This window comes from Aedes aegypti, chromosome 2, assembly GCF_002204515.2.
Source record: "Aedes aegypti strain LVP_AGWG chromosome 2, AaegL5.0 Primary Assembly, whole genome shotgun sequence".
In the NCBI taxonomy this organism is placed as follows: Eukaryota; Metazoa; Arthropoda; class Insecta; order Diptera; family Culicidae; genus Aedes; species Aedes aegypti.
In genome coordinates this window covers 197,410,396-197,433,919 of record NC_035108.1, presented here as the reverse complement: position 1 = coordinate 197,433,919, position 23,524 = coordinate 197,410,396, and the positions used below count along the sequence as shown (strand labels likewise).

At 35.1% G+C, this 23,524-nt stretch overlaps 1 protein-coding gene across 3 annotated transcripts in view; it reads left to right on the top strand.

Moving 5' to 3' along the window:
• The window catches only part of LOC5578856 (leucine-rich repeat-containing G-protein coupled receptor 5), a 43,016-nt gene extending 30,501 nt beyond the window's left edge, over positions 1-12,515 (top strand). For all 3 annotated transcript variants that reach the window (XM_021843652.1, XM_001664013.2, XM_021843653.1), the window contains exons 3-5: positions 10,779-10,922; positions 10,977-11,379; positions 11,828-12,515. In XM_021843652.1, coding sequence (XP_021699344.1) covers positions 10,779-10,922; positions 10,977-11,379; positions 11,828-12,174 — 894 coding nt within the window. In that variant the 3' untranslated portion in view covers positions 12,175-12,515. The remainder of the gene's footprint in view (positions 1-10,778; positions 10,923-10,976; positions 11,380-11,827) is intronic.
• The last annotated feature ends 11,009 nt before the right edge of the window (positions 12,516-23,524 follow it).

The window sequence follows — 23,524 nt, the reverse complement described above, 5'->3', positions numbered from 1 at the left end:
TGTACGAATTATTTATTGAATAAATATCGCAATTTAACTCCAATTAACATCAAATTTGGTGTGTATGTACTTTGATGATACATTAACAACTGTTCAAAACATTAAAGACAAATATTTATTCACAGCGGCACCACAAGTGAATGAAAAATGACCCAATCTCACCCCATAGAGGGGGTGACATTGGGTCACTGTAATTGAAATAACTTGTTTTTGATAATATGGTTGCAAAACCATTCACAGCTGAAGAATATTGATGAAATACGATGCAAACAAGGTGAAAAGATATCTAAGTTGTTTCACAAGTATGATAAACCCACTTAAAAGAACGATTATACCAAAAATTGAAGAGCTATGAGAAAAAATATGTAAACACAACATTCATCGTCAAGTTTACATAAATTTTCTATTTTTTTCCCTCGAATTGTCTTCAAAGTCTCATCCCCATTGCCATGAAGCCTATTCAGTTTCCCCAAAGGTGTACTGAAAAAGTGATTATTTTAATTCTTCGCAAATAGTTAAATTTCGGAGCGACATTCCACGATCAATACATTTCAGGCAGATGTTGACGTCATAATCACGATATTTCAGTGTTCCAACTCATTTGTACTTCCAGGAGATGTTTCTATAATATGAAAACACTGATAAATAATTAAATTAAAAAAAAACAATCCATTTGATAAAATTTTACGATGTTGCTGGATTGAGAAGTTGTCAAAATGCGTTGCATTGTTATTCAATGTACGGAATCCTCAAGTAGACTAGTTTTATGTTTCAGAGATGCTGTTTTTAGAAAGAATAAACACATCTTAATGAAAAAGAGAACTACCGGCACCGTAAAATGTCAAAAAAGTGGACTTGCAATTTCATTTACTGTCGTTCTTGCTTGACCCAATCTCACCCCCATTTTTGATGTATTAGACACCGTACCGAAAAAAATAAATTTTTTGTTGAAAAATCAAATAGATTCCGGAAAATACGTGTGAAGTGTAATGAAAAGACTTTAAACCTTCAACTAATATAACGGTAGAGGTTAAAGTACATGCGTGATACTTTGCACAGGAGAAATTTAATGTTGTAAATTTTATCTAATTTCAACATACAAGTTTATTGATATAGTAAACAAAAACTACTATTTCTAAAAATGTATATTGTGATGAATTATGTGTAATAATATGCTCCCTTACATATGAATTATTAATTTTAGTAATATCACCGTTATTAGCTGAAATAATTCATTAATCATATTTTTCCGTTTTGACCCAATCTCACCCCCCAGACCCATTGTCACCCCCATCGACGGTAGTCGAAAAAATCCACCCTGTTTACAGAAGCTGACTAGCACAGATCAATTCTTGGCTCGTAAACATTGCGTAAAATTCCATTTCATCGATTCAAGTTCATATCAAACTATGAAGTCTGCCTTTCGGTGCTCAGTCTGTGTGCTAAAATGTATAAACACCACAGAGACCTTATACCAAGTGGCTTCAAAACAGTTCGGAAATTTACTCACTCGAGACTGGACTTGGACTATCCCACCAAGATGGTCAGAATGAACTAACAAACCAATTTAAATCAATTAACTTAATCACCTTTAGCGTTGCTGCTCCCGTTGTACTCGCGGCAGAATAACGGCAGCATCATGGGAGTAAATAGCAGAGGCATTTTCGCTTTCTTTAGAGCTCATATTTTTTCCGGAGTTTTGCTTTCTAGGAATGATTCATGATTCAATCGTGATTCGTGGATCAAATGCTGCAATCGACCCATTTAAAATCAATCTATCGTGGATTCAAAGAAAACTGACGAATATGCCACACGTTTTTGATTGGTAAAAATGGTTATGCAAACTGATGATGCAGTGAATAATTATATACAAATATTATAATATACTATACGTGGTCCAAGATGATTGTCAGAGTACTTGAGCATGCCACCAAAATATGCCTAAATGAATGTTCGCCTTTAAATTAAACATAAATTATATGAGAATGAATAATAAGCAATTTATTATGTTTTTGGTATTGAAATCTGGGCTAGAATTCAACAACAAAAATGTGATGAAAATGTCTTCATATTTCAACAAATAATTTTAACTTTTGAATTCATGATTCCGTAATCCGGGGTAACATTGGTGAGCGTTTGGAATGTTTCTTCAAAAAATTTATTCGGAAATGTAAGTGTTACATAATTAACGTTTTCTGCTAATTTTAAAACAATGTTCTAAATGATTTTTTTTTATTTTACTGATTTGGGAAAACATTGATCATTGTACACTCCCGTGCAAAAGTTTGGGTTCACCCCCTAAAAAACATGCAAAAGTGTTCTGTCCATATCTCTGTGAATATACGTCCAATTGAAACTCTCTAAGCCGCATTCGAAAGGCGAAGAGTTATTCTTACTTCGTATGTATGTTTCCAAAATCATTTTTTGAATTTTGTATACCAAATTTTTACTTAAAGTTGTGACATTTTTCAAAAAACACACTGAAAAATCATATCTAATTTTCTCAGCACTGGATCGACCAAAATTTTTAATCAAAGTGTCATTAGAATCGTAATCTTATATTCTTTGAAAAGCACTCACGAAATTTTTGCGGAAAAATCTGATAACTATTCAAAATCAATGAAACAGTCATTCAAGTCATCGTGCAAAAGTTTGGGTTCACCCCTCAGTATGGTGTATCGTGCAAAAGTTTGGTTTCACCTGAACATACTTTAACCATGAAAAATCTGTGAAATCTCAAACCAATCATTATTTGCACTCGAAAAAGCTTTAAACTATTAAAAATGGCAGAGATATTGACAAAAATGATGTGCATGCGGCTCAGGTGAACCCAAACTTTTGCACGATGACTTGACTGACTGTTTCATTGATTTTGAATATTTCCAGATTTTTCCGCCAAAATTTCGTGGGGTCTCTTATAAGAATATGAGATTACGATTCTAATGACACTCCGATTTAAAATTTTGGTCGATCCAAAGCTGAGGAAATTAGATATGATTTTTCAAAGTGTTTTTTGAAAAATGTCACAACTTTAGGTAAAAATTTAGTACCGTCAAACGGGGTAACTTGCAACACTTTTCAACTTCAAATCTAATTGGACGAAAATTTTAAGGACTTAGATGAACCAAATACAATCTGGTATCCTAATCGCTACGTAAATAATGTCACGTGGTATTTATTTTATTATAATTTGGTTTCTTAAGATCAGGAGAGGCTGAAAATATGCATTTTGCATGAGACCCCTGATGTGGGGTAACATACAACACACAATGCTTACTGAAGTTTTCTATCTAAAATATTATCAATACCGTATTCTAAATCATTAAATAATTAACTGCAGCAAAAGCATGACAATAAGTAAAAACTAGGCACCATAATTTTTGAAAAATCATTATTATTGATTGTATTATGAGTATTGACCTCTCCGATTAATAAATCAATTGATTTTCTATATTATTGGTTCCACAAGTGGAAATTCTAGCAAATCACAAACCTTGACGGCTAGTAGAAAGCCATTCAAAAGTTTTAGTGCTCTTTTTTATGAAACTGCAATGGTTTTGAGGTTTTGCTTCGCATAACTTATTTTTTATTCATATTTTAACCAAAGCAACGTATCATATATTGATAGCATGTCTTGATATGGCCTCTTTTGGTCATTGAAAATAGCTATCTTTATATTACATGCAAAAAGTTCACAATGACAGATCTACAAGTTACATTTGAAACAGATTTTTAAAATAATTTATAGTTTTCACGAAGAAAGAATAATAAATTCCAATAATAATGCAATGATTGTAACTTTTCCAATATTTTATACCAAATGTGTAATAAGTTGTTTGAGGCTCAACAATTTAAATTTTTTCTACAAATAAATGGTCAATCTTGCTTTTCCATGTGTTTTTGATGACAAGCGGCAAAAAACATCTTACCATTGAGATTAAAATTGGTGTTGCAAGTTACCCAACAAGGGTAGTCAAAAATGTTTTTAATTATTTTCAGAGTTTAAACGTGAAATTAACAAAACTTTTTTATAGTCCTTTTGTACACTATTAAATACTGTAACGAATTGCAAATACCTAGAATAAAATTTATATCCCGTTTGTGTGGTACTAGGAACGATTTTCAGTCTTGTTTTTATACGATCCAATGTGTGATATGATTTCCTCCTCCAGCAAACCAACCAAAGTAGAAATAATACCAAAATCCTCACCAAAACATCCCTTTCTATACCTAAGGCCATTAACCGGTGTAACATATTAGAATAATTTAAATTAATGCTTTAGAACACGTCAATTCAGTTACATGTCGTTGTGTTGCAAGTTTCACCCCTGTTGCAAATTACCCCGTTTGACGGTATACAAAATTCAAAAAAAGTTTTTGGAAAAATACATACGAAGTAAGAATAACTCTTTGCCTTTCGAATGCGGCTTAAAGAGTTTCAATTGGACGTATATTCACAGATATATGGACAGAACACTTTTGTATGTTTTTTAGGGGGTGCACCCAAACTTTTGCACGGGAGTGTATGTCAAATACTTAGGAGGAACGCATAATGAACAAACAAAGCGAAATGGGTGAAATTTTTATGAAAAAAAAATTTCTCTGAGAACATGCTTATTTCATCAAAATTGTAAACATTGCGTGAAATCTGTATTTATGTTATGCTTTGAATTTCGACTTCAAGTTTTTCTCGGCTTCAAATTGGTATATAAGCAAGGTCGTGGAAGAATCAAATTTTTGAGAAAAAAAAACAGAGATTTTTTTCCTTGCTAATGTGTCTGAGGGGGAATTTATGCACAAAATAAAAATGTTGGTTTTTTTGTGCAAAAATGCACTTTATACACTGTGGTGCTTAGGTGGTCACTACTTATTATCCTGGGGCACCGAGACAAATTTGGAGGAACCTTATGCGCAAAACAAAAATTTTGTATTTAATTGTGCAAGGTTGTATTTTATACACTCAAAGTATGTCTACAATTAAAAAAAAATAAAGAGAACGGGTCTTTTGTAAAAAAAACGTAAATACTTCATGAATAAGAGTTTATGCAGAAATTCACACTTAGAGACGGGTTTGATGGTCTAATGGCTACCGCTTCTGCTTCATAAACAGAAGGTCGTGGTTTCAATCCCAGGCCCGTCCTTTTCCTCTGACTTTGTAGTTGTATCTTTAACTATCTTCCACTCGTAATATATCACAGTTCACAGCATTTACTATAACCAGAGACGGACAAGGAACCGTTTCCCTAAGCTTCCATTTATCCATCATCATAGCTCGCCTTTCATTATGTCTGAAACATAGGCAGTCTGCTTACCAAACAGCAAGCTCTCCGTCAAAAATGTACAACCTCTACACCTTCCCACATAATCTGGCGTAGATGCAGGGGTGTATTCGGTCTGCTGTAGGAGCCAGTTTAATGCATCATCGATTCCTCCCCTTTCTCCTCGTTGGTCTGTAGTGGTCCAGTTTTTAAAAAAATCAAGGCAGAAATTGCGCATTTTCAATATGTCACTATTTTTTGCCATTACAAGTGTTTTGGAACATGATTTAGGGTTAAAGATTCTATTTTGGGCATAGTCACATTGCTCATAGAGCAAAATTCTAACAAAAATGCTATTTTTCATACAATTTTTGGGTCTCAACTTTTTAAGACAACTATCGTTAAGGCAAGCTTAAGCAAGAAAAATCTTCTTCAATCGATTCCTTAGTCTTCAACGCGCGTTTGAGTATGATATTTCCGCGGGGAGCGATTTGTACGGTATAAAGAAGCTCTTCTTTAATTATTTGAGGTACATACAACAATAAGTATTAATTTAGTAAGTAACGACACTTGAATATAAATTTGCATCCATAGATGCTGAATCTATATGAGAATAAGCTATCGAAATGGATTAGTTGAGTTTTGAAGCCAATTTAGGTTTTTGGGCATGTGCACTGCACACTGCACATTGTGCAGCTATTTAACGTCTGAACATGTAGCAAAAATATGATTTTTTTTTTATTCTCGTACGATTCTTAACTATCTTCTTTTTCTTCTTCTTGACATTAACGTCCCCAAGAAGAAGACTAACTATCAGATATAGAATACCGTGCACCCCCGCTTATTTGAACGGTATCTCATGCAAACCATCGGGGTTCATTTTTAATTTGAACATCTTGTCACCCTAGAACTGTGTTTCTGGTAACTTATTTCACTGTTTTGTTTTGATTTTGCGTTACGTTCCACAGCGTTCCATTTCACTTTACTCCATTCCATGAGTTAAATGACGTTTGAACCATTTTAAGTCTGAACAATGTGTTAATTACCGGGGTACAAATTAAAAAGTGTTCAGATTAAATGTGGTCAAACCAACGGGGGTACCCGGTATTGATGTTTGTTTTCCAACTAAAAACTAAAAAAAATGAGTTTTTGGAGCTACTTGTAAATCTGGACCTATGTGGTGACAGGCGCCATTGTTGCCTAAAAATAGAAGATCACCAGCACTTATACACTGAGGGTATCTGTTAGTCCTAAGCATTCATCTGGTTGATTTCTTGTGTAAGTGCATCTGATCTGGCGATACTGGAGAAGCAACAAACAGCAAAGACAAACAAAGGTGATTGCATAGGGTATGATCATTTCATAGGGTAAATACCATTGCTCTCCTAGTTTTTGTAGCTGCTCTTACTCAGTTCTATCTCGGTGATCTCCGAATTCAAAACGAGCGGTACGCTAATGGTGAAAAACTGATTTTCTGACGCAATTCCAATCGGCCGCCAATTTTTTTTTTAGCTTCGAATGAAAACTACATCCTTTCTCAATGCCACTAAGTTTGCTATGTGTTACATGGGAAATATGGGTCATGTGGAAAAATACCCTAGATTTATCGAAATGAGCCTATTTCGCAAACTGTTCAGCTATCTGATGAGGGGCCACCCAATTTGTGTAAACCGAAACGACCACCCTCTAGTTTTTGCATATAGGGGAACTGGGTGTAAAATGCGCCGTTGGGGTAAAACGCGCCACCCTCAATTTGAACAAACGACGTGATTTGGGATGCTGTTTTTCACCCGAGATAATGGAAAATGTATTAAAATGCTTCTCTATATATATTTTTCAAATGTTTTCCTAGCAAAAATCGTGAAAAACTCAAAAAAAACGATTTTCGCTGTTTTCGTTGTAATTTTGTGTTATTTTCTAGGTCATTTTTCAAATCGATAAACAACAAATTTTTTGAAGCTACCAACGAGAATCGCCTTGTGCACTCTCATAGTTTGTATTCCATGCTTAAAAAGCGTATTGGAAAACTTAAACTTTAATCAACTCGTGGGTCAAAACGGCCACTTCTCTTCCATAACACCAAAACAGCCGTCTGAATTCAAATTCCAGCAGAGACTTCTCCAAAAGTTCCTCCATGCATTCCGTCAGAAATTCATCTAAGGATTCCTCTAAATTCAAAAGTATTTAGAGGAAACTTTAGATGAATAGAAGTATATTTCAAAAGTATTTCTTGGGATTTTTTGGGAATCTCTCTAGGGAACCCATAAGGAATTCCTTTAGCGATCTTAGGATTTTTGCGAATAATAATCCTGGTATAAATTTGGGTGGAGAAATTATTAAATATCTCATGGAGTATGGAAGAATTTCAGGAACATTATTTTTTATGTTTTTGTTTTAGAAGTTTTGTAGGAGTCCCAAGCGGAATCCATGGTAGAACACATGAATAAGAGTGCATGGAAAAATTCCTGAAGGAATCTCTGAAAATATTTCTGGAGGAAATCCTTGGAGGAATATCTGAAAGTATTCTTTGAAAAAATCCAGACATTTTTTCGAGCAATCTATACAGAAACTTATGGAGGAATCTCTTGAAGAATTCTTGGTTGAATTCCTGATCAAATCCCTGGAGGTATTGTTGGAAAAATACCTGTACGAACACTTGAAACAATTCCTGGAGGAGACATTTTTTCGAGCAATCTATACAGAAACTTATGGAGGAATTCTGGAAGGAATTCCCGAAAAAAATCTGAATGTATCTCAAAAGGTATTCTTGGAGGAATTCCTGAAGAAATTTGTTAGATCGATTGTGACTCATACCCTTAGTGTCCAATCGATGTGTGGAAAATACATGGAGGAGTCTTCTGAGGACAATTCCGTGAAGAACCCTTGGAGTAATGCCTGAAGAAATAGTTAAAGGTATTCCTGAAAATTGTTGGAGAAATTACAGGAAGATTTGTTTAAGTTATCATCATGAAAATTTCAAGGTAAATGATTAGAGGAGTTACTGGAAAAATCCTTTAAAAATCCTGAACAAATGGATGTATCTAAGGAAGAATCCCTACAGTTATCCCTGGAGGGATGCATGAGGAAACCCTGAAGAAATTTGAGAAGAAATCTTTGGATGAACTCCTTTAGGAATCTCTAGAGATATTCTTGTGGTAATCCTTGGGGCGATTTTCAGGTCCAAGGGGGCGAGTTCGAACTTTGCTCAAGAGGTGGTCGAATGTGGATGGACTCATCCGTATGGAGTCATGAAAATACTCCGGATCCCTGCGCCTCATTAGGTCGAATTCCGTTTCGAAATATCCTTCAGTACTGCGATTTTGATTAGAAGGACGAACCCACCATCGCCGTGGTCTAGCCAAGTTGGAAGATTCGCGTAGGTAATATAACGCCGTTAAAGCAGCAGCCGATCTCACAATTCGTTCCATTTTCCTTCAATTTAAATATCGTATTTTTGAGAACTTCACTTCGGTTTGCTAGATTGATGTTTACAAAACAGTTTTCTCGATGACGGAATTGAATGATAACAAACGCGAGCGCGGACGCAACATTGTAGCGCAAAAATGAGATGCGCGCCAGACGCGCGTTTGAGTACGCAGCGCTGGCGTTGACAGCAGACGCGACGCGACGCGCTATTGTGATCCAGCCTAAACGTAATGCAACGCTGTAGTTACGTGCCAATGTGAACCTTACAAATGCATATTTTTCGAATCAGCATGTATACTATTATTGAACAATAACATCTGATCAAACGCCCTTATGTAGGCAACGTATATGCAGGGCTGGTAGCAAAAAATGGTACCGAAACCAGTCATTTTAGTGACCAGATTTGAGAAAAAAAGTGACTTAAAGTGACTTGAAAATCAAACCGAAATCAGTTTTATTTCAATTTTAATATACTGTATTACGATCAATATCCAATATGATAGGGAATATTCAATATGATCTTCTGCAGGCAGTAAGTCTAGTTGAGTACCATATTTGGACATTTTTATTGTACTCCCAAAACTTTAAAATATTCCCTACAATTTTTCAAACAGAAAAGTTTACTATTACATAAATATTCCTTTTTAGCAGATTTTCAATCAAAGTATTTTATTTTGTAAATTTTAATAAGATGTCCCAAATTTGAAAAAAAAATATTTTTTTGTCATTTCACATTTCCATCCAAACTCTAACTCTTTTACCTAATAAGGTTTATGTAACCAGATCAAGATTACGGAAAATGTTATACTTGGGCATTGATCAATATTTTAAATAAAAAATGATGATAGAAGATCGAATATGATCGAAATACTGCTTAAAACTGCGTCCTTCAAACGCCGACTAAGAAAGAACCAGAGGTTTATATAAGTGGCATTGAATTTTGCATCAGTAAGTTTAATGGGAGGTACGTTTGGCTGAATGGACATTTAGCATAAAGACGATAGGCTTAACAGCTGTTCTTTTGAGTTATTCTTTTAAAGTAGTTAATAGTGCTAATAGCTTCTAATATTTCAATCAAAACTACTTCGACACTTTCATGATTCACCTGACATTGGGGGTTATAGTTGGTCGAATTGGAAAAAAAAACTTCAATATCGCGCATATTATTGTCAAATACAAACTCTGTGGCTTTCAAAACCTCCTGCCGAAGTGAATAAAAAAATCCAAGAAGAGGATCCGACGCCCCACATTTCATTGAAGAAAGCATGCACGATTTCATGAACGATTCAATGAAAACGATGAATTGGCGATAAATTAATAGTCGAAAAACACGAGTCTTTTTTACGTGTTTTTTTTTAAATAACTCGGTTTTACGCCGTTTTTTTGGAACAACGCGTTTGTTTACGCGCTACGTCGACCGACGTGAAAAAAAACCTTAGGTTAGGCTCTAGCTCAGATCTATCCGGCCATTCTTAAAAAAAAGTCTGCCCTAGGAAGTATGATAAGTTTTTAATCTCAAATAGAACATTAAATAATTATTCCTTGTTATTAATACCTGCGATAAAATAACTTAAATATAATCATTTGTATTTTATTTATATGATGCAATGGCGTAACCAAAAATTATTTGTAGGAACATTAGGAGTCTCGAGAACGTGGAACTCGTTGAAATATTAACCTTTTTCCAGGTTTTTTTCACATGGAAACCATGAACCAATATTTTGATACCGACATGAAGTTGTTCTGGTGATGACCTAACTCAAAACTTAGCCTAAATTAAAAAAGACCGATCCATTATTTTCTCCCGAAAATTTAGCTTAAAATAGTTGAAAAAAGTGACTTTTTGACGTAAGAAGTGACTTTAGTTGAAATGGCTCCAAAAAAGAGACTTTAAAGTGACTGGCATCAAAAAAGTGACTCGCTACCAGCCTTGCTAAGTTATTGTCAAATCGTACACTTCATGTTAATTCAAACGATGTGTGCCGATGTCGGTCTGGTTTCAGTGAGAATTTGCTCATATATGTTGCTCTTATCTTACCTCTAGGAGAAAAAACAATTCCTCAATTTATAATTAAATGATCCTTATAATTTCAGATTCTAGATCTCAGCTTCAATCGCATTCGTGACCTTAATACACACTCCTTCGCCCGATATACAGAAGTCAAATATCTCTATTTATTCGAAAACATGATCCAGAATATCGAAGAAGGGACGTTCAGTGAGCTGGTGAACTTGGAAGTAAGTTTTTTATACACTCAATACCACAAATGTTACAAATTTGATATTTCTCAGGCTCTTGATCTATCGAACAACGCATTGAACACAATTCCCTTGGAACTCTTTCGACTGCCATTACTGAGGAATCTGTACGTAGCATACAACAACCTGGCAAATGTCGAGGACGATCTACTGCTGTTGGAGAAACCTGTTCGGGCCCCACTGCAGATCCTTAGTCTAGCCGAATGTTGGCTGAAGCGGCTGCCAAATTTCGGAATTCTGCCGGACTTGTGGCAGCTGAACATATCTTCCAACCCAATGACGGAGTTAACAATTGATCAGTTTTCGCCAATGTGCAACCTTCGATCACTGGACCTGAATGCCACGAAGATCCCACCTTGTTCTTGTCAGTTGATTACAGCCGAACTGTCGACTCGGCGTACGGTGATCCACAATAATCCTCCCAGCTGCTTTGCAGGTAAATTGAGATGCAGGCACACAGACATAATCTATTCTAGACAATGGACTGCCAGGAATCCTTAGAAGTTAAAATTAAGAAACAAACTACCTAATCACAAAATCGTAAAACATATTGACGAATAAAAGTACAAAGCGAAGGCCACATTCGTATTTGAGCTATCATACGATAGAATTTGTACTGTTGTCTGGAGGTCAATTTTTTAATTCCTGATAGAAAGAACTTTCTCCATAACAAAGGCAATTTCTAGGTAAAACTAAACTTATAGAGATATTATACATTTTGCTCAGACAAAAGCTTATTTGTTTAAGTAACTCTAAACCGTAGATCATTAGATCAATATTTTATTTAAATACAAAGTTTGATTGCATGCTTAGATAATATCAATTCTATTTGTCTGTGTAAGGAAACATACTTCTACATAATGCTATATTTCTTCACTATATAGAATCAACCATCTGTCACCAGGACTTGTCTACAACCTCGCCACCCTCTAAAACGGAAGAATATCAACAATGCATGGACATCCGGAACACTCGGAAGTTGGATACCGAGGCCAAATCGATATGGTTTAAAATATCGCTCGGAGTGGTCGCATGTATCGCCCTGTTCTTGATCATTCTCTGCTACTTCCACCGACGGAATGCCAGAAACATGAAGGAAAACAGAAAGAAGCAAAACATGTCAAAAAACCTTACCCCCATCCACAGGATAAAGGTGTCGTCGTCCGACGATGATTCACCCAAAGTTGTCGAAAACGGAAACCGTGATAAACTTATTACCGACTGTGATTAGCCGCGAAGTCGAGTCGGGATGTTCCACATACTCTGTCCTCACGCAATTGCCCGCAAGATCGAATGCAACGCAACCTATTCGATCAGACAAGACTAACGACTAGGATTAAGGAAAAAGAGACACAAACTGTAAATAGTAGCTAATTCCATTAGATTAGTATGTAGGGCTAGAATTACTCAGAACGATCGCCTTTTAGATAGTACAGTACAATGTTATTGCCATCGATCAACAATCTTGCCACCTACTTTTTACTTAGATATTTTGTTCGAGTTAGATACATACATGTACGCCAAAGAAAATGAATAAATATTTGCCATGTTCAACACTGTTAAAACAGAAAATTTCTATAATTTTTTTTTTTGAAAGGAACTTCTGTGATTAAACTATATTAATAGTGCACTATGCGATGAAGCTAGCTTTCCATAGCTGTGCTTTCTGTTTGTTTCTATTTTTTTTCTATTTCTATTATTCAAATGCTGTTCGAGTTAGAATTTTTCAATCTAAAATAATGAAATCTTTGACTATTTTTGCGAAAAAAAATCAATTAAGTTCCATAATTCAGCGCAGCTAAGACCCTAATTCCACGCATTTTGGAATATTCCTAATAAATTGAAAATTATTGTGAATCTTGATTTATTGTGGAATTCAATGTATATGATAACTCAATATGATAAAATTCTGATCGAGCTAAAAACAATCAAAACAAAATTTGTAAGGGATTAAACAGAGTAGTAACAATTTTGTCAAACCGATAACTTATTTACATATAGAAGGTATCGACCGTGATTATTTTATATTATTTGGTTATGGCTTTATCGGTCATGCGACTCAAAGTCTGTAGAATATTTTTGCAAATGATGAAATGGATATGTGGATGGGCGTCGCAAGAGAGTGTGGTGAAAATTGGGCAGCCTTTTTTGCGAAGTAATCTGTGCAAGGCTATGAGCAGAAATCATCAGAACCTATGAAGGAGACAATGTTTTTGTGTTGGAATCGATTTAATGAAGATTTTTTTTTTAATAATTCATTACCTACATTTCACGCCAGAAGTTCGTTACTCGCAAGGATTAAAACGATTCAAATGGTTAATTAAAAATGAGTATTGCATCAATAAAAAGCCTTATGAGTGGATCGCTAGCAAATCTGTTGTAGATTATAGGAAAAAATCTAGTTTATAGACTGTATTCATAATTAACAAGTGTGATTTTATTGAAAAAGTTGACTTGTCGAAATTGCTTAATTCCGCGCATTTTTCAAATGATTTTCCATATTTGCGCAGAAAATTGCCTAATTCCGCGCACTGGCGAAACAAACAAATTAACATTAATTTTGATGTAAGGCAGCATCCATTTATTACGTAACGCTGAAATTGAACATTTTCAACTCTCTCCCCTTCTGTAACGCTTTTTGTATGAAAAAAAAAATAATGTTTTGTATGAGTCGTAACACCTCAGTCTACGTTTAGTTTTTTATATTTTTTTGACTACCACATGAAATAAAGATAAATATGGTCGGTGTTCTGCTAAACTGCACCAATTTCCATTTTTCCCAAAATTGAGTTTTTTATACCAGAGGACTCAAATAATCATTACATCTCTACCATAAAAATATCGAGTAATTTGAACAGTCCCTTGTAATCTTAGATCACAAATTTTCTTTGGAAGGACACGTAAAACTGTAATTTTGCTCAGCCAGAGCGAACCATAAACCAACGCACGTAATCAGAGGGAATTCATTTTTCAGATATAAAGTTAGTTTTTTTACATTTTTTTTTTCAATTCAATTCAATTTACTTACAATTTATATATTTGAAGATTGTTGATATTTTTCGGTGATTACTACACACTGAAACACGATTATAACGTTTCGGCTTACTGATTTTCAGCCATCATCAGATTTGTTCAAATCGATCGTTCACCACCAGTGTGGTTTTATTACTGATAAAACCACACTGGTGGTGAACGATTGATTTGAACAAATCTGATGATGGCTGAAAATCAGTAAGCCGAAACGTTATAATCGTGTTTCAGTGTGTAGTAATCACCGAAAAATATCAACAATCTTCAAATATAACAATCGACGGTGACTTAAACCCTATAGAATAATTACTTACAATTTATCCATTTCAAGCAACTCATAGAAAAAGAGATCAGTGAAATTGGGAAGCAATCGGCTAATTGAAATAAAATATTGTTTCGATGACATTAATCTATTTTCTTTGAAATTTTATCCAGCCACACAGCACTAAGTACTGTTTATCTGAAAATCACATTTTGACATTGCATTATCGCCATCAAACCCCGTCAGGCAGAGTGCACATTAGGGGAACTGTGGGTAATATGAACAGGGGGGGGGGGGTTAAAATGAACAGGTTTGTGTTTTACGGTAATTATGCTATAAATCTATGCAAAACATAGCACCATCCTTAATCTTCAGACTAAGGAGGTTTTTTTTTTAATTTTTTTATTAGTATCATTCCAAACATTACATTCATTTCTTATATCTAGGTGTTCTGTGTTATTAGACAACACTATCATCCTAATTTGGTAAAACAAATTTAAGATTTAATTAACATTTTGTTAACAACATATTACATTTCATTTGCCGTAGCAGTTCAGATTTTTTACAGGTGAGTTTATTTCACCTGCTTATAAGAGAAAAAAAACGCTTTGAATATACTTAACCTAAACATATAACGCATTAATCGTGGCAATAGAAGATTGTAACGATTTTTGCCTGAAATTATTTATTTAATTAATTAATATTTTATTTGACATTTGTTCCAATGTTTCAACATTGGATATTCTATGTAACTCATTGGTACTATACCAGGGAGGAAGCCTCAGAATCATTTTCAAAATTTTATTTTGAATACTCTGCAGAGCTTTCTTCCTGGTATTACAACAGCTAGTCCATATTGGTACAGCATACAACATGGCTGGCCTGAAAATTTGTTTGAATATCAAAAGCTTGTTCCTAAGACAAAGTTTTGATTTTCTATTAATAAGGGGATAGAGACATTTTACATATTTATTACATTTGGCTTGAATGCCCTCAATGTGATTTTTGAAAGTTAAATTTTTATCTAGCTTGAGCCCTAGATACTTAACTTCATCTGACCAATTTATTGGAACCCCTCTCATCGTGACAACATGTCTACTTGAAGGTTTCAAATAAAGAGCTTTTGGTTTATGTGGGAATATTATTAGTTGAGTTTTGGAAGCATTAGGAGAAATCTTCCCTTTTTGCAAGTATGAAGAAAAAATATCCAAACTTTTTTGCAATCGACTACAGATGACACGCAGGCTTCGTCCTTTGGCGGAGAGGCCTGTGTCATCCGCAAACAAAGATTTTTGACATCCCTGAGGTAACTCAGGTAAGTCAGATGTAAAAATATTGTATAATATTGGTCCCAAAATGCTGCCTTGAGGAACACCAGCTCTTACAGGAAGTCTTTCAGATCTGGAGTTCTGATAATTAACCTGAAGTGTACGATTTGACAGATAACTTTGAATTATTCTAACAATGTATGTTGGAAAATTAAAGTTTTTTAATTTTACAATCAAACCTTCATGCCAAACACTGTCGAATGCTTTTTCTATGTCTAGAAGAGCAAGACCAGTAGAATAGCCTTCAGATTTGTTGGAACGGATCAAATTTGTTACACGTAAAAGTTGATGAGTGGTCGAATGTCCATGGCGGAATCCGAACTGTTCATTGGCAAAAATTGAATTTTCGTTGATGTGGGCCATCAATCTGTTCAAAATAACCTTTTCAAAAAGTTTACTGATGGAGGAAAGCTAACTGATTGGACGATAGCTAGAAGCTTCTGCAGGATTTTTGTCTGGTTTTAAAATTGGAACAACCTTAGCATTTTTCCATTTGTCAGGAAAATATGCTAATTGAAAACATTTGTTAAATATATCAACTAAAAATGATAAGCTACTTTCTGGATGTTTCTTGATGAGGATGTAGAAAATTCCATCATCGCCAGGAGCTTTCATATTTTTGAATTTTTTAATAATAGTTCTCACTTCTTCCAAATCAGTCTCCCAGGCATTTTCGAAAACGTTCTCTTGATTGAGAATATTTTCGAACTCCTGAGTAACTTCATTTTCAATTGGACTAGTAAGTCCTAAATTAAAATTGTGCGCACTTTCAAACTGCATAGCAAGTTTTTGAGCTTTTTCGCAATTTGTTAGTAATAATTTGTTTTCCTCTTTCAATGCCGGTATTGGCTTCTGAGGTTTTTTCAAGATTTTAGATAATTTCCAAAAGGGCTTAGAGCCAGGGTCCAATTGAGAAATTTTCTTTTCAAAATTTTTGTTTCTTAATTGAGCAAAACGTTTCTTGATTTCTTTCTGCAAATCCTGCCATATAATTTTCATAGCAGGATCGCGAGTGCGTTGAAATTGCCTTCTCCTCACGTTTTTAAGACGGATCAAGAGTTTAAGATCATCGTCTATAATCACGGATTCAAATTTTACTTCACATTTTGGAATTGCAATGCTCCTGGCATCAACAATGGAATTTGTTAAAGTTTCAAGAGCATTGTCAATATCAAGTTTAGTTTCTAAAGAAATGTTAACATCAAGATCAGAGTCAACATACGATTTATATATATTCCAGTCGGCTCGTAAATAATTGAAAGTGGAGCTGATAGGATTGAGAATCGCTTCTTGGGATATTTGAAATGTAACAGGGACATGATCAGAATCAAAATCAGCATGAGTAATCAGTTGGCTACAAAGATGACTAGAGTCGGTTAAGACCAAATCAATCGTAGATGGATTTCTAGGAGAGGAAAAACATGTGGGGCTATCAGGGTATTTAATTGAGAAATATCCTGAAGAGCACTCATCAAATAAAATTCTGCCGTTGGAATTACTTTGAGAATTATTCCATGACCGGTATTTGGCATTAAAGTCACCAATGACAAAAAATTTTGACTTATTGCGAGTCAATTTACGCAAGTCAGTTTGGAGCAAATTAACTTGCTGTCCAGAGCATTGAAAAGGCAAATAGGCAGCTATGAAAGTATATTTACCAAACTGTGTTTCAACAGAAACACCTAAAGTTTCAAAAACTTTAGTTTCAAATGATGAAAACAGTTGATGTTTTATACGCCTATGAATGATGATTGCAACTCCCCCACATGCCCCATCAAGTCGATCATTACGATAAACAAAAAGTTAGGATCTCTTTTGAGTTTAGATCCAGGTTTTAAATACGTTTCGGTAATAACTGCTATATGCACGTTATCAACCGTAAGAAAATTAAACAGCTCGTCCTCTTTACCATTCAGAGAACGAGCATTCCAATTTAAAATATTTAAATTATTATTTGGATCCATTAGAAAAACGTAATCCAATAACAATTTGATTTGTAAATTTTACACCTACTTGGACTGCTTCAGTCATAGTGGTGGCTTTGAACATTGCATCAATCATTAGATTCAATTGTTCAGTTAGAAAATTAAAATCAGAGGCAGACATGTCATGTGATTTCCCATTGGAATTTCCGGTAGACGAAGAAGCGGAGTTACCTGTGGCGGTAGGGCTTTTTCCATTTGATTTGAAACAAGTAGAATGGGTACCCATGGATCGAACAGGGGAGGAGTTCGAATTTCCTGCTACGATATCGGCAAAGGATTTACCGTGGGTAGATACATTCGAAATTGAAAGATTCGAACGGCTACCCGACGGATTAAAATTAGTTTGTGAATGAGCATGATTATGATCTTCCTGATGGGTATGATTCATGATCAAGCGATCGTTAACTGAAAAATGAGCATTGTTCGATACTCTACCAGGCAAATTCCGGAAACGACCGTTATCGTAACGGATATTATCTTTCATCTGCCTGGCACGAGCCTCAATGACCCTTTTGCGTGAAGGACAATTCCAAAAATTGGACTTATGGTTAGCCCCGCAATTACAGCATATGAATTTGGTGGTATCTTCCTTCACTGGACAGACGTCTTTGGCGTGAGAAGAACCTCCGCAAATCATGCATTTACCATCCATGCGACAATTTTTTGTACCATGACCCCTTTTTTGGCACCGACGGCACTGAGTGGGGTTCTGGTAATTTCCTCCAGGTTTCTGGAAATGTTCCCATGTCACACGGACATCGAAAATAAGTCTAGCTTTTTCTAAAGCTTTAATATTATTTAGTTCTTTTTTGTTAAAGTGAACTAAATAAAATTCTTGAGAAAGCCCTTTCCGAACAATGCCAGATTAGGTTCTCTTTTTCATAATGATTACTTGGACTGGGGAAAATCCAAGTATATCATTTATTCCATTTTTGATCTCTTCAGGTGATTTATAGTCACTTGAGAGACTTTTCAAGACAACTTTGAACAAACGTTCAGTTTTGTCGTCATAAGTAAAAAAATTGTAGTTCTTCTCTTCAAGATGTTCGAGAAGAAGTTCACGATCTTTAAGAGTTTCCGGCAAAACGCGACAGCATGGGGTAAGACACTCATTAATATTGGTATTAATATCCGTTAATACGGATTAATATATATTATTTTTTATGATATCATCGAGATAGCCATGATTTTTCTAAAGACATCTGATAGAAGTATCTAGAATTTAAGTCAATGTAGGGGGCTTATAAACAAGCGGCTAGGGATCGTGGATTGTATGTCTTGCGGATCTGACATACCGCAGGAGACAAATTGTATCGGAATCGCGTTGCGGAATGGCCCGGAAATCGTAGAAAGATGTGGGGCATTGATGACAATCAAGCTTCACCGAATGTGATGCATCGTACAAGGTGTCAGTCTTTTTCTAGCCATACAAGCAGTGTGGTCTATGTTGCATTTCTCATATATTTTGTTCAATATAGAGAATGGAGGTGAGGATGTTCTAATCACTGACTTTATTAGTGGTAGTATGGGGAATATCCTGGTCTGCAGAGATCTGTCAAGTATAGATTCTGATATTACTCCAACACATATTATAATTCAGGAACATATTTTCTTTTCTTTTATTTTGGCTAAAAGGTAATTCTGATCCATTCACTCATCATGATATCATGACCATACGGATCTAAGACGAACTGACAATAAACACAACTTGTTTTTTCATATAAATAATCGATTTGCCTTGGCAACTCCGGCAACAGGCAAACAGCAAAACTCCATGCATACTTGATAATATTCTCAATATCAATATTAATATCATTAATAAATATTAATATTTTAATACTGGATCTAGTGTCCTGCCCCATGCGCGACAGTCTCCTTTCTTTGCGATTTGGAAGGAAACCTTGATTCCCCTAATGGAGTTCAAGATCTCCTGCCTAAATCCCCCAAATTCGGAACAACTGACCACGATAGGCGGCACTCTTTGCTTCCTCACTTGAATCAAAGAGCCTGGGCTAGAGGCTGCTTCGATTTGGTGTTCAGAAAATTTGTCTAGAGCATCGAACTGATTGCTCATTTCGATACAATTATTCATTTCACCCTTGGAAGAAAGTTCGCATTCCGGAGAAACGTCCTTTCTTCCATTCTTGCCACGTGTAGTGACAGTTTTAAAACCCACTTTTTTGGAAAGAAGTAGTGAATTCAGATATTCACCCTTCCTTTTGTTTGTTGTTGATACCATGTTTAGTTAATAAACGAAAGAAGACGTGACCTTCGAGAGGTTTTTTTCCCAAGACGGTGTCCAAGAAGGATTACCACCGCTAGCTTTCGCCATCGGGTCCAACGAAAAATCGAAGGCACGGGTCCAAACAAGGATCGTAAAGGGATCAATAGTAGAAAAAATAGTACTGAAAAGTACTGTTTAAGTAGCACTGAAAAGTACCGTTTCCAATTTTAGCACTGAAAATTACTGTTTTTGTAGCACTGAAAAGTACTGTTTTATTGCTTTAGGTAGTTTTTAAGAAAACTTCCAAGAGCAGAGAGAATTCGTGTACGCACAGCACGAAGGTACGATGCGCACTGCGAACTAAGGAGATATTTCGACAACTCAAGTGCGATCTTGAACTGTCAAAATCTGGAAAAGTAAGCAAAAACAAAGTACGCCTCTCTGTTTTCTCATATGATGTAAATTTTCACTCGTGGAATTTAAGGTTTTATGACTAAAATCATGAAAAATCTATTAAACTGCGTAGCACATCATATCTTTAAAGTATTTATGATAGGTAGACGGAAATTGAAAGTATTTTTATCTTCTAAATTCTTAGAACAAATGATAGGAATATGTTGTTTCTTTGGGGGTAAAATGAACCACTCGAGATGGGGGTATTATGAACACCATGGCAGGACAAATACTACCGGATTTTATATCAGATGTTTTCAGTTCAGTTTTCCGGAGGAAATATAAAGACAGACATGAAGAGCCATCCAAATGGTCGCGGCTAAACGTTCCATCGATGCCGGAATGTCTGTGAGATATGCATTAATCATGTACCAGAGGCCGAGAATCATGCCGCAACCCGTTCAATTTGAGTGGTGTTCATTTTACCCCCACTACATGTTCATTTTACCCCCAGCATGTGTTCATGTTACCCCCATTGTATGTTCATTTTACCCTCAAGTATATGTTCATATTACCCCCGTTACATGTTCAAACATGTGGGTAATGTTTGAAACATTGACTCTGTGGAAAGAAATTTTCGAAATTATAATAATGTTGATAAAATTCTATTTCCATCACAGTATTTCAACTTAATACATTGCATAAACATCCTTCTTCAATTCTGAGCAATTGAAAAAGAATCTGATAGCTTCATAAGCAAGAAAACATGAAAATTGCTTAGGGTGTTCAAGTTTATCGCCATTCATTCAAGAAGTGAAGACGACCTAGTGGTATCTCACTAGATTACCACTCAGAAGGCACGAGTTCGAATCCCGATGAGACTTTTTTTCTGTTGTTCTATCCTATGGTAATAGAAATCAAACAACTTTTCGATTATGTGGTTATTTTTATATTGCAGTAAAACATCAGCAGGTGAAATGATGGTCATTCCTGGTGAACACTTCACGCATCGAACTGTGTGAACTTGATCAACAAAAGTGCACCAAATGGGAGCAACTTGGTGCGCTTTGGCAGAACAAATTCATGGTTTTCTTCGATCATTAGAACACGTGAGTACCTTGATTCAATACATACGAATTCTTCCCAATCATAGTACATAAACACTTCTGACATGGATTGCAACAAGCATGGTGATGATAAACATCATTTGTCTCCAATTTTATTTGTGCTGTTGAAAACTATGAAATACATCCAACCATACCGAACCAAGAACCATATTTTTAAATTTTTGCACAGCCAGAGTGAACTGAGTGCTTCATATTTTTTTAATAAAATCCAACTACATCGATAATTTATGATGATTTACGTGTATATTTAATTTTGGTTTACTTATTGGACACTATTAGTTGCAGTACACTAGTACACGATTAGACTTTAAAGTAAAATATTTCGGAATAAAGTTTTTGGCACTTAGTGCGGTTTAGCAGAACCCCGACCATATATGTTATGGTCTTTTCAATACCGCGGCATTGGTACGTGTGAATTTCGTATAGGGGAAAGTGAGGCAGCTTGACCACCTTAGAAAAAAAAATGGATAGAAGCGCAGGAAATAAATTAGAATTTTCTGATTTTTTATGATTTTTAACAACTTTTAGATCAATAAACTAGATCCGCACGATTTTCGTTGTAAACTTTAACGAATGATGAATTTTTCAAAATTTGTTATTTTTCGTGTCGATTTTTTATCGATGGGGTGATATAAGCGCCCTATTTTAGGTTGTGAAATTATCTCATTGAATCTAAAAATTTAATTATTTTGTTCACTAAACAGGAAAGTTATTAGTATTTAGAAACAATCTGCACAAAAATATCAAATTGGAAAGAACATTGTAACAGTCAAACATCAACATTCTAGAACGATGAAATTTGTAAGATCCAACCGGGGCAATATGGGCATAATTTAATTTCATTGAGTTTAAAGCACTGACTTATAACATGGGTTGTATGGTATTTCAGATGAAATTTATGCAGTTTTCAAGGGGTACTCATTCCAACTCATTGGTGAAATCGCCCCGACTATCCCTATATTTGTATTCTACACTGTTCATACAATACAAGGAACTGGTAATAAGATTATAAGGATTGTATAATATAAATAAGAGTTGCAATCAAACATACATTGGCAATGTTATTTGTGGTTCACAATGTTAAGTTAATTTTGTGTGCACAGATGTATAGAATATTCCTTTGGGGTTTTCCATGAACCACGTGGTATTTTTTTTGGGTTTTCAGAATTGTTCACACATTTTTTTATTTCACAAACTTATCCTCCCACTAGAATGACCCCGTGGTTTCTGGAGGCCGCTTCTAATTCCCCTGTAAGTGGGCTTTCCAGATATTCCGCTTTGTATGGGAAACGTATTTATGCATGAAGATACTTTTCAGAGAAATAGTCAGATGTGAAGACGAATATAGCATGTTTAACTTGTTGTTGTTCAGCGAAGAACAGTGCGCGGAATTAGGGTATTATGAAAAAAGCCGTGACGGGATTCCGCGCAATACTTTTTTGGATAAAACCCAAAAATTATGCTAATATTTGATAAAAAAAAAGATTTTTTTAACGATTGGAAAATTTCAGTTTGACAATTTTGCCATGGCCAGCTAAATACCCGAGATTATTCTAAGTTCCTTGTTGTGTGCAAGCGTTGCATAATACAAGGATTTTATACATTTCCTTCAAGCAAGTTACTACTCGCACTTCATCCAGGAAGAGCTCCAAAAATTTTACAGGCATTCTTTGAAGTGTTTTCAAAATATTCTATCAAGCAATCTGACAGAAATGACTCCAAGAAATTGTCACAGGATTCTTGTATTCTTGAAAGCTTTTTTTTTCTTCAATTTTCTTCCAGTCTTCTTAGATTTTTTTCAGAAACTTAAAATGTATTCTATCGAATATATTGCTTCTGAACCAAACACTACAAGACATTAGTTCATTAGTTTTATATTGAGATTACAAAGATCCCTCTATAACCTACTTCTAGGACTTCACCAAGAAAAATCCACATGAATTCACTAAGTATAGGTCTAAGAGTTCCACTTATGACATATCCAATAATTTATCAAATTACTCCCTCGAACAATTTCGACGAATAAGAATACGTCTGCTTCTTCTTCTTCTTGGCAATATGTCCTCACTGGGACAGAGCCTGCTTTTCAGCTTAGTTTCTTATGATCACTTCTACAGTTATTAACTAAGAGCAGCTTTCTTTGCCAAAGTAGCCATTTTTGCATTCGTATATCGTGTGGCAGGTACGATGAAACTCAATGCTCATGGAAGTCAAGGATGTTTCCATTACGAA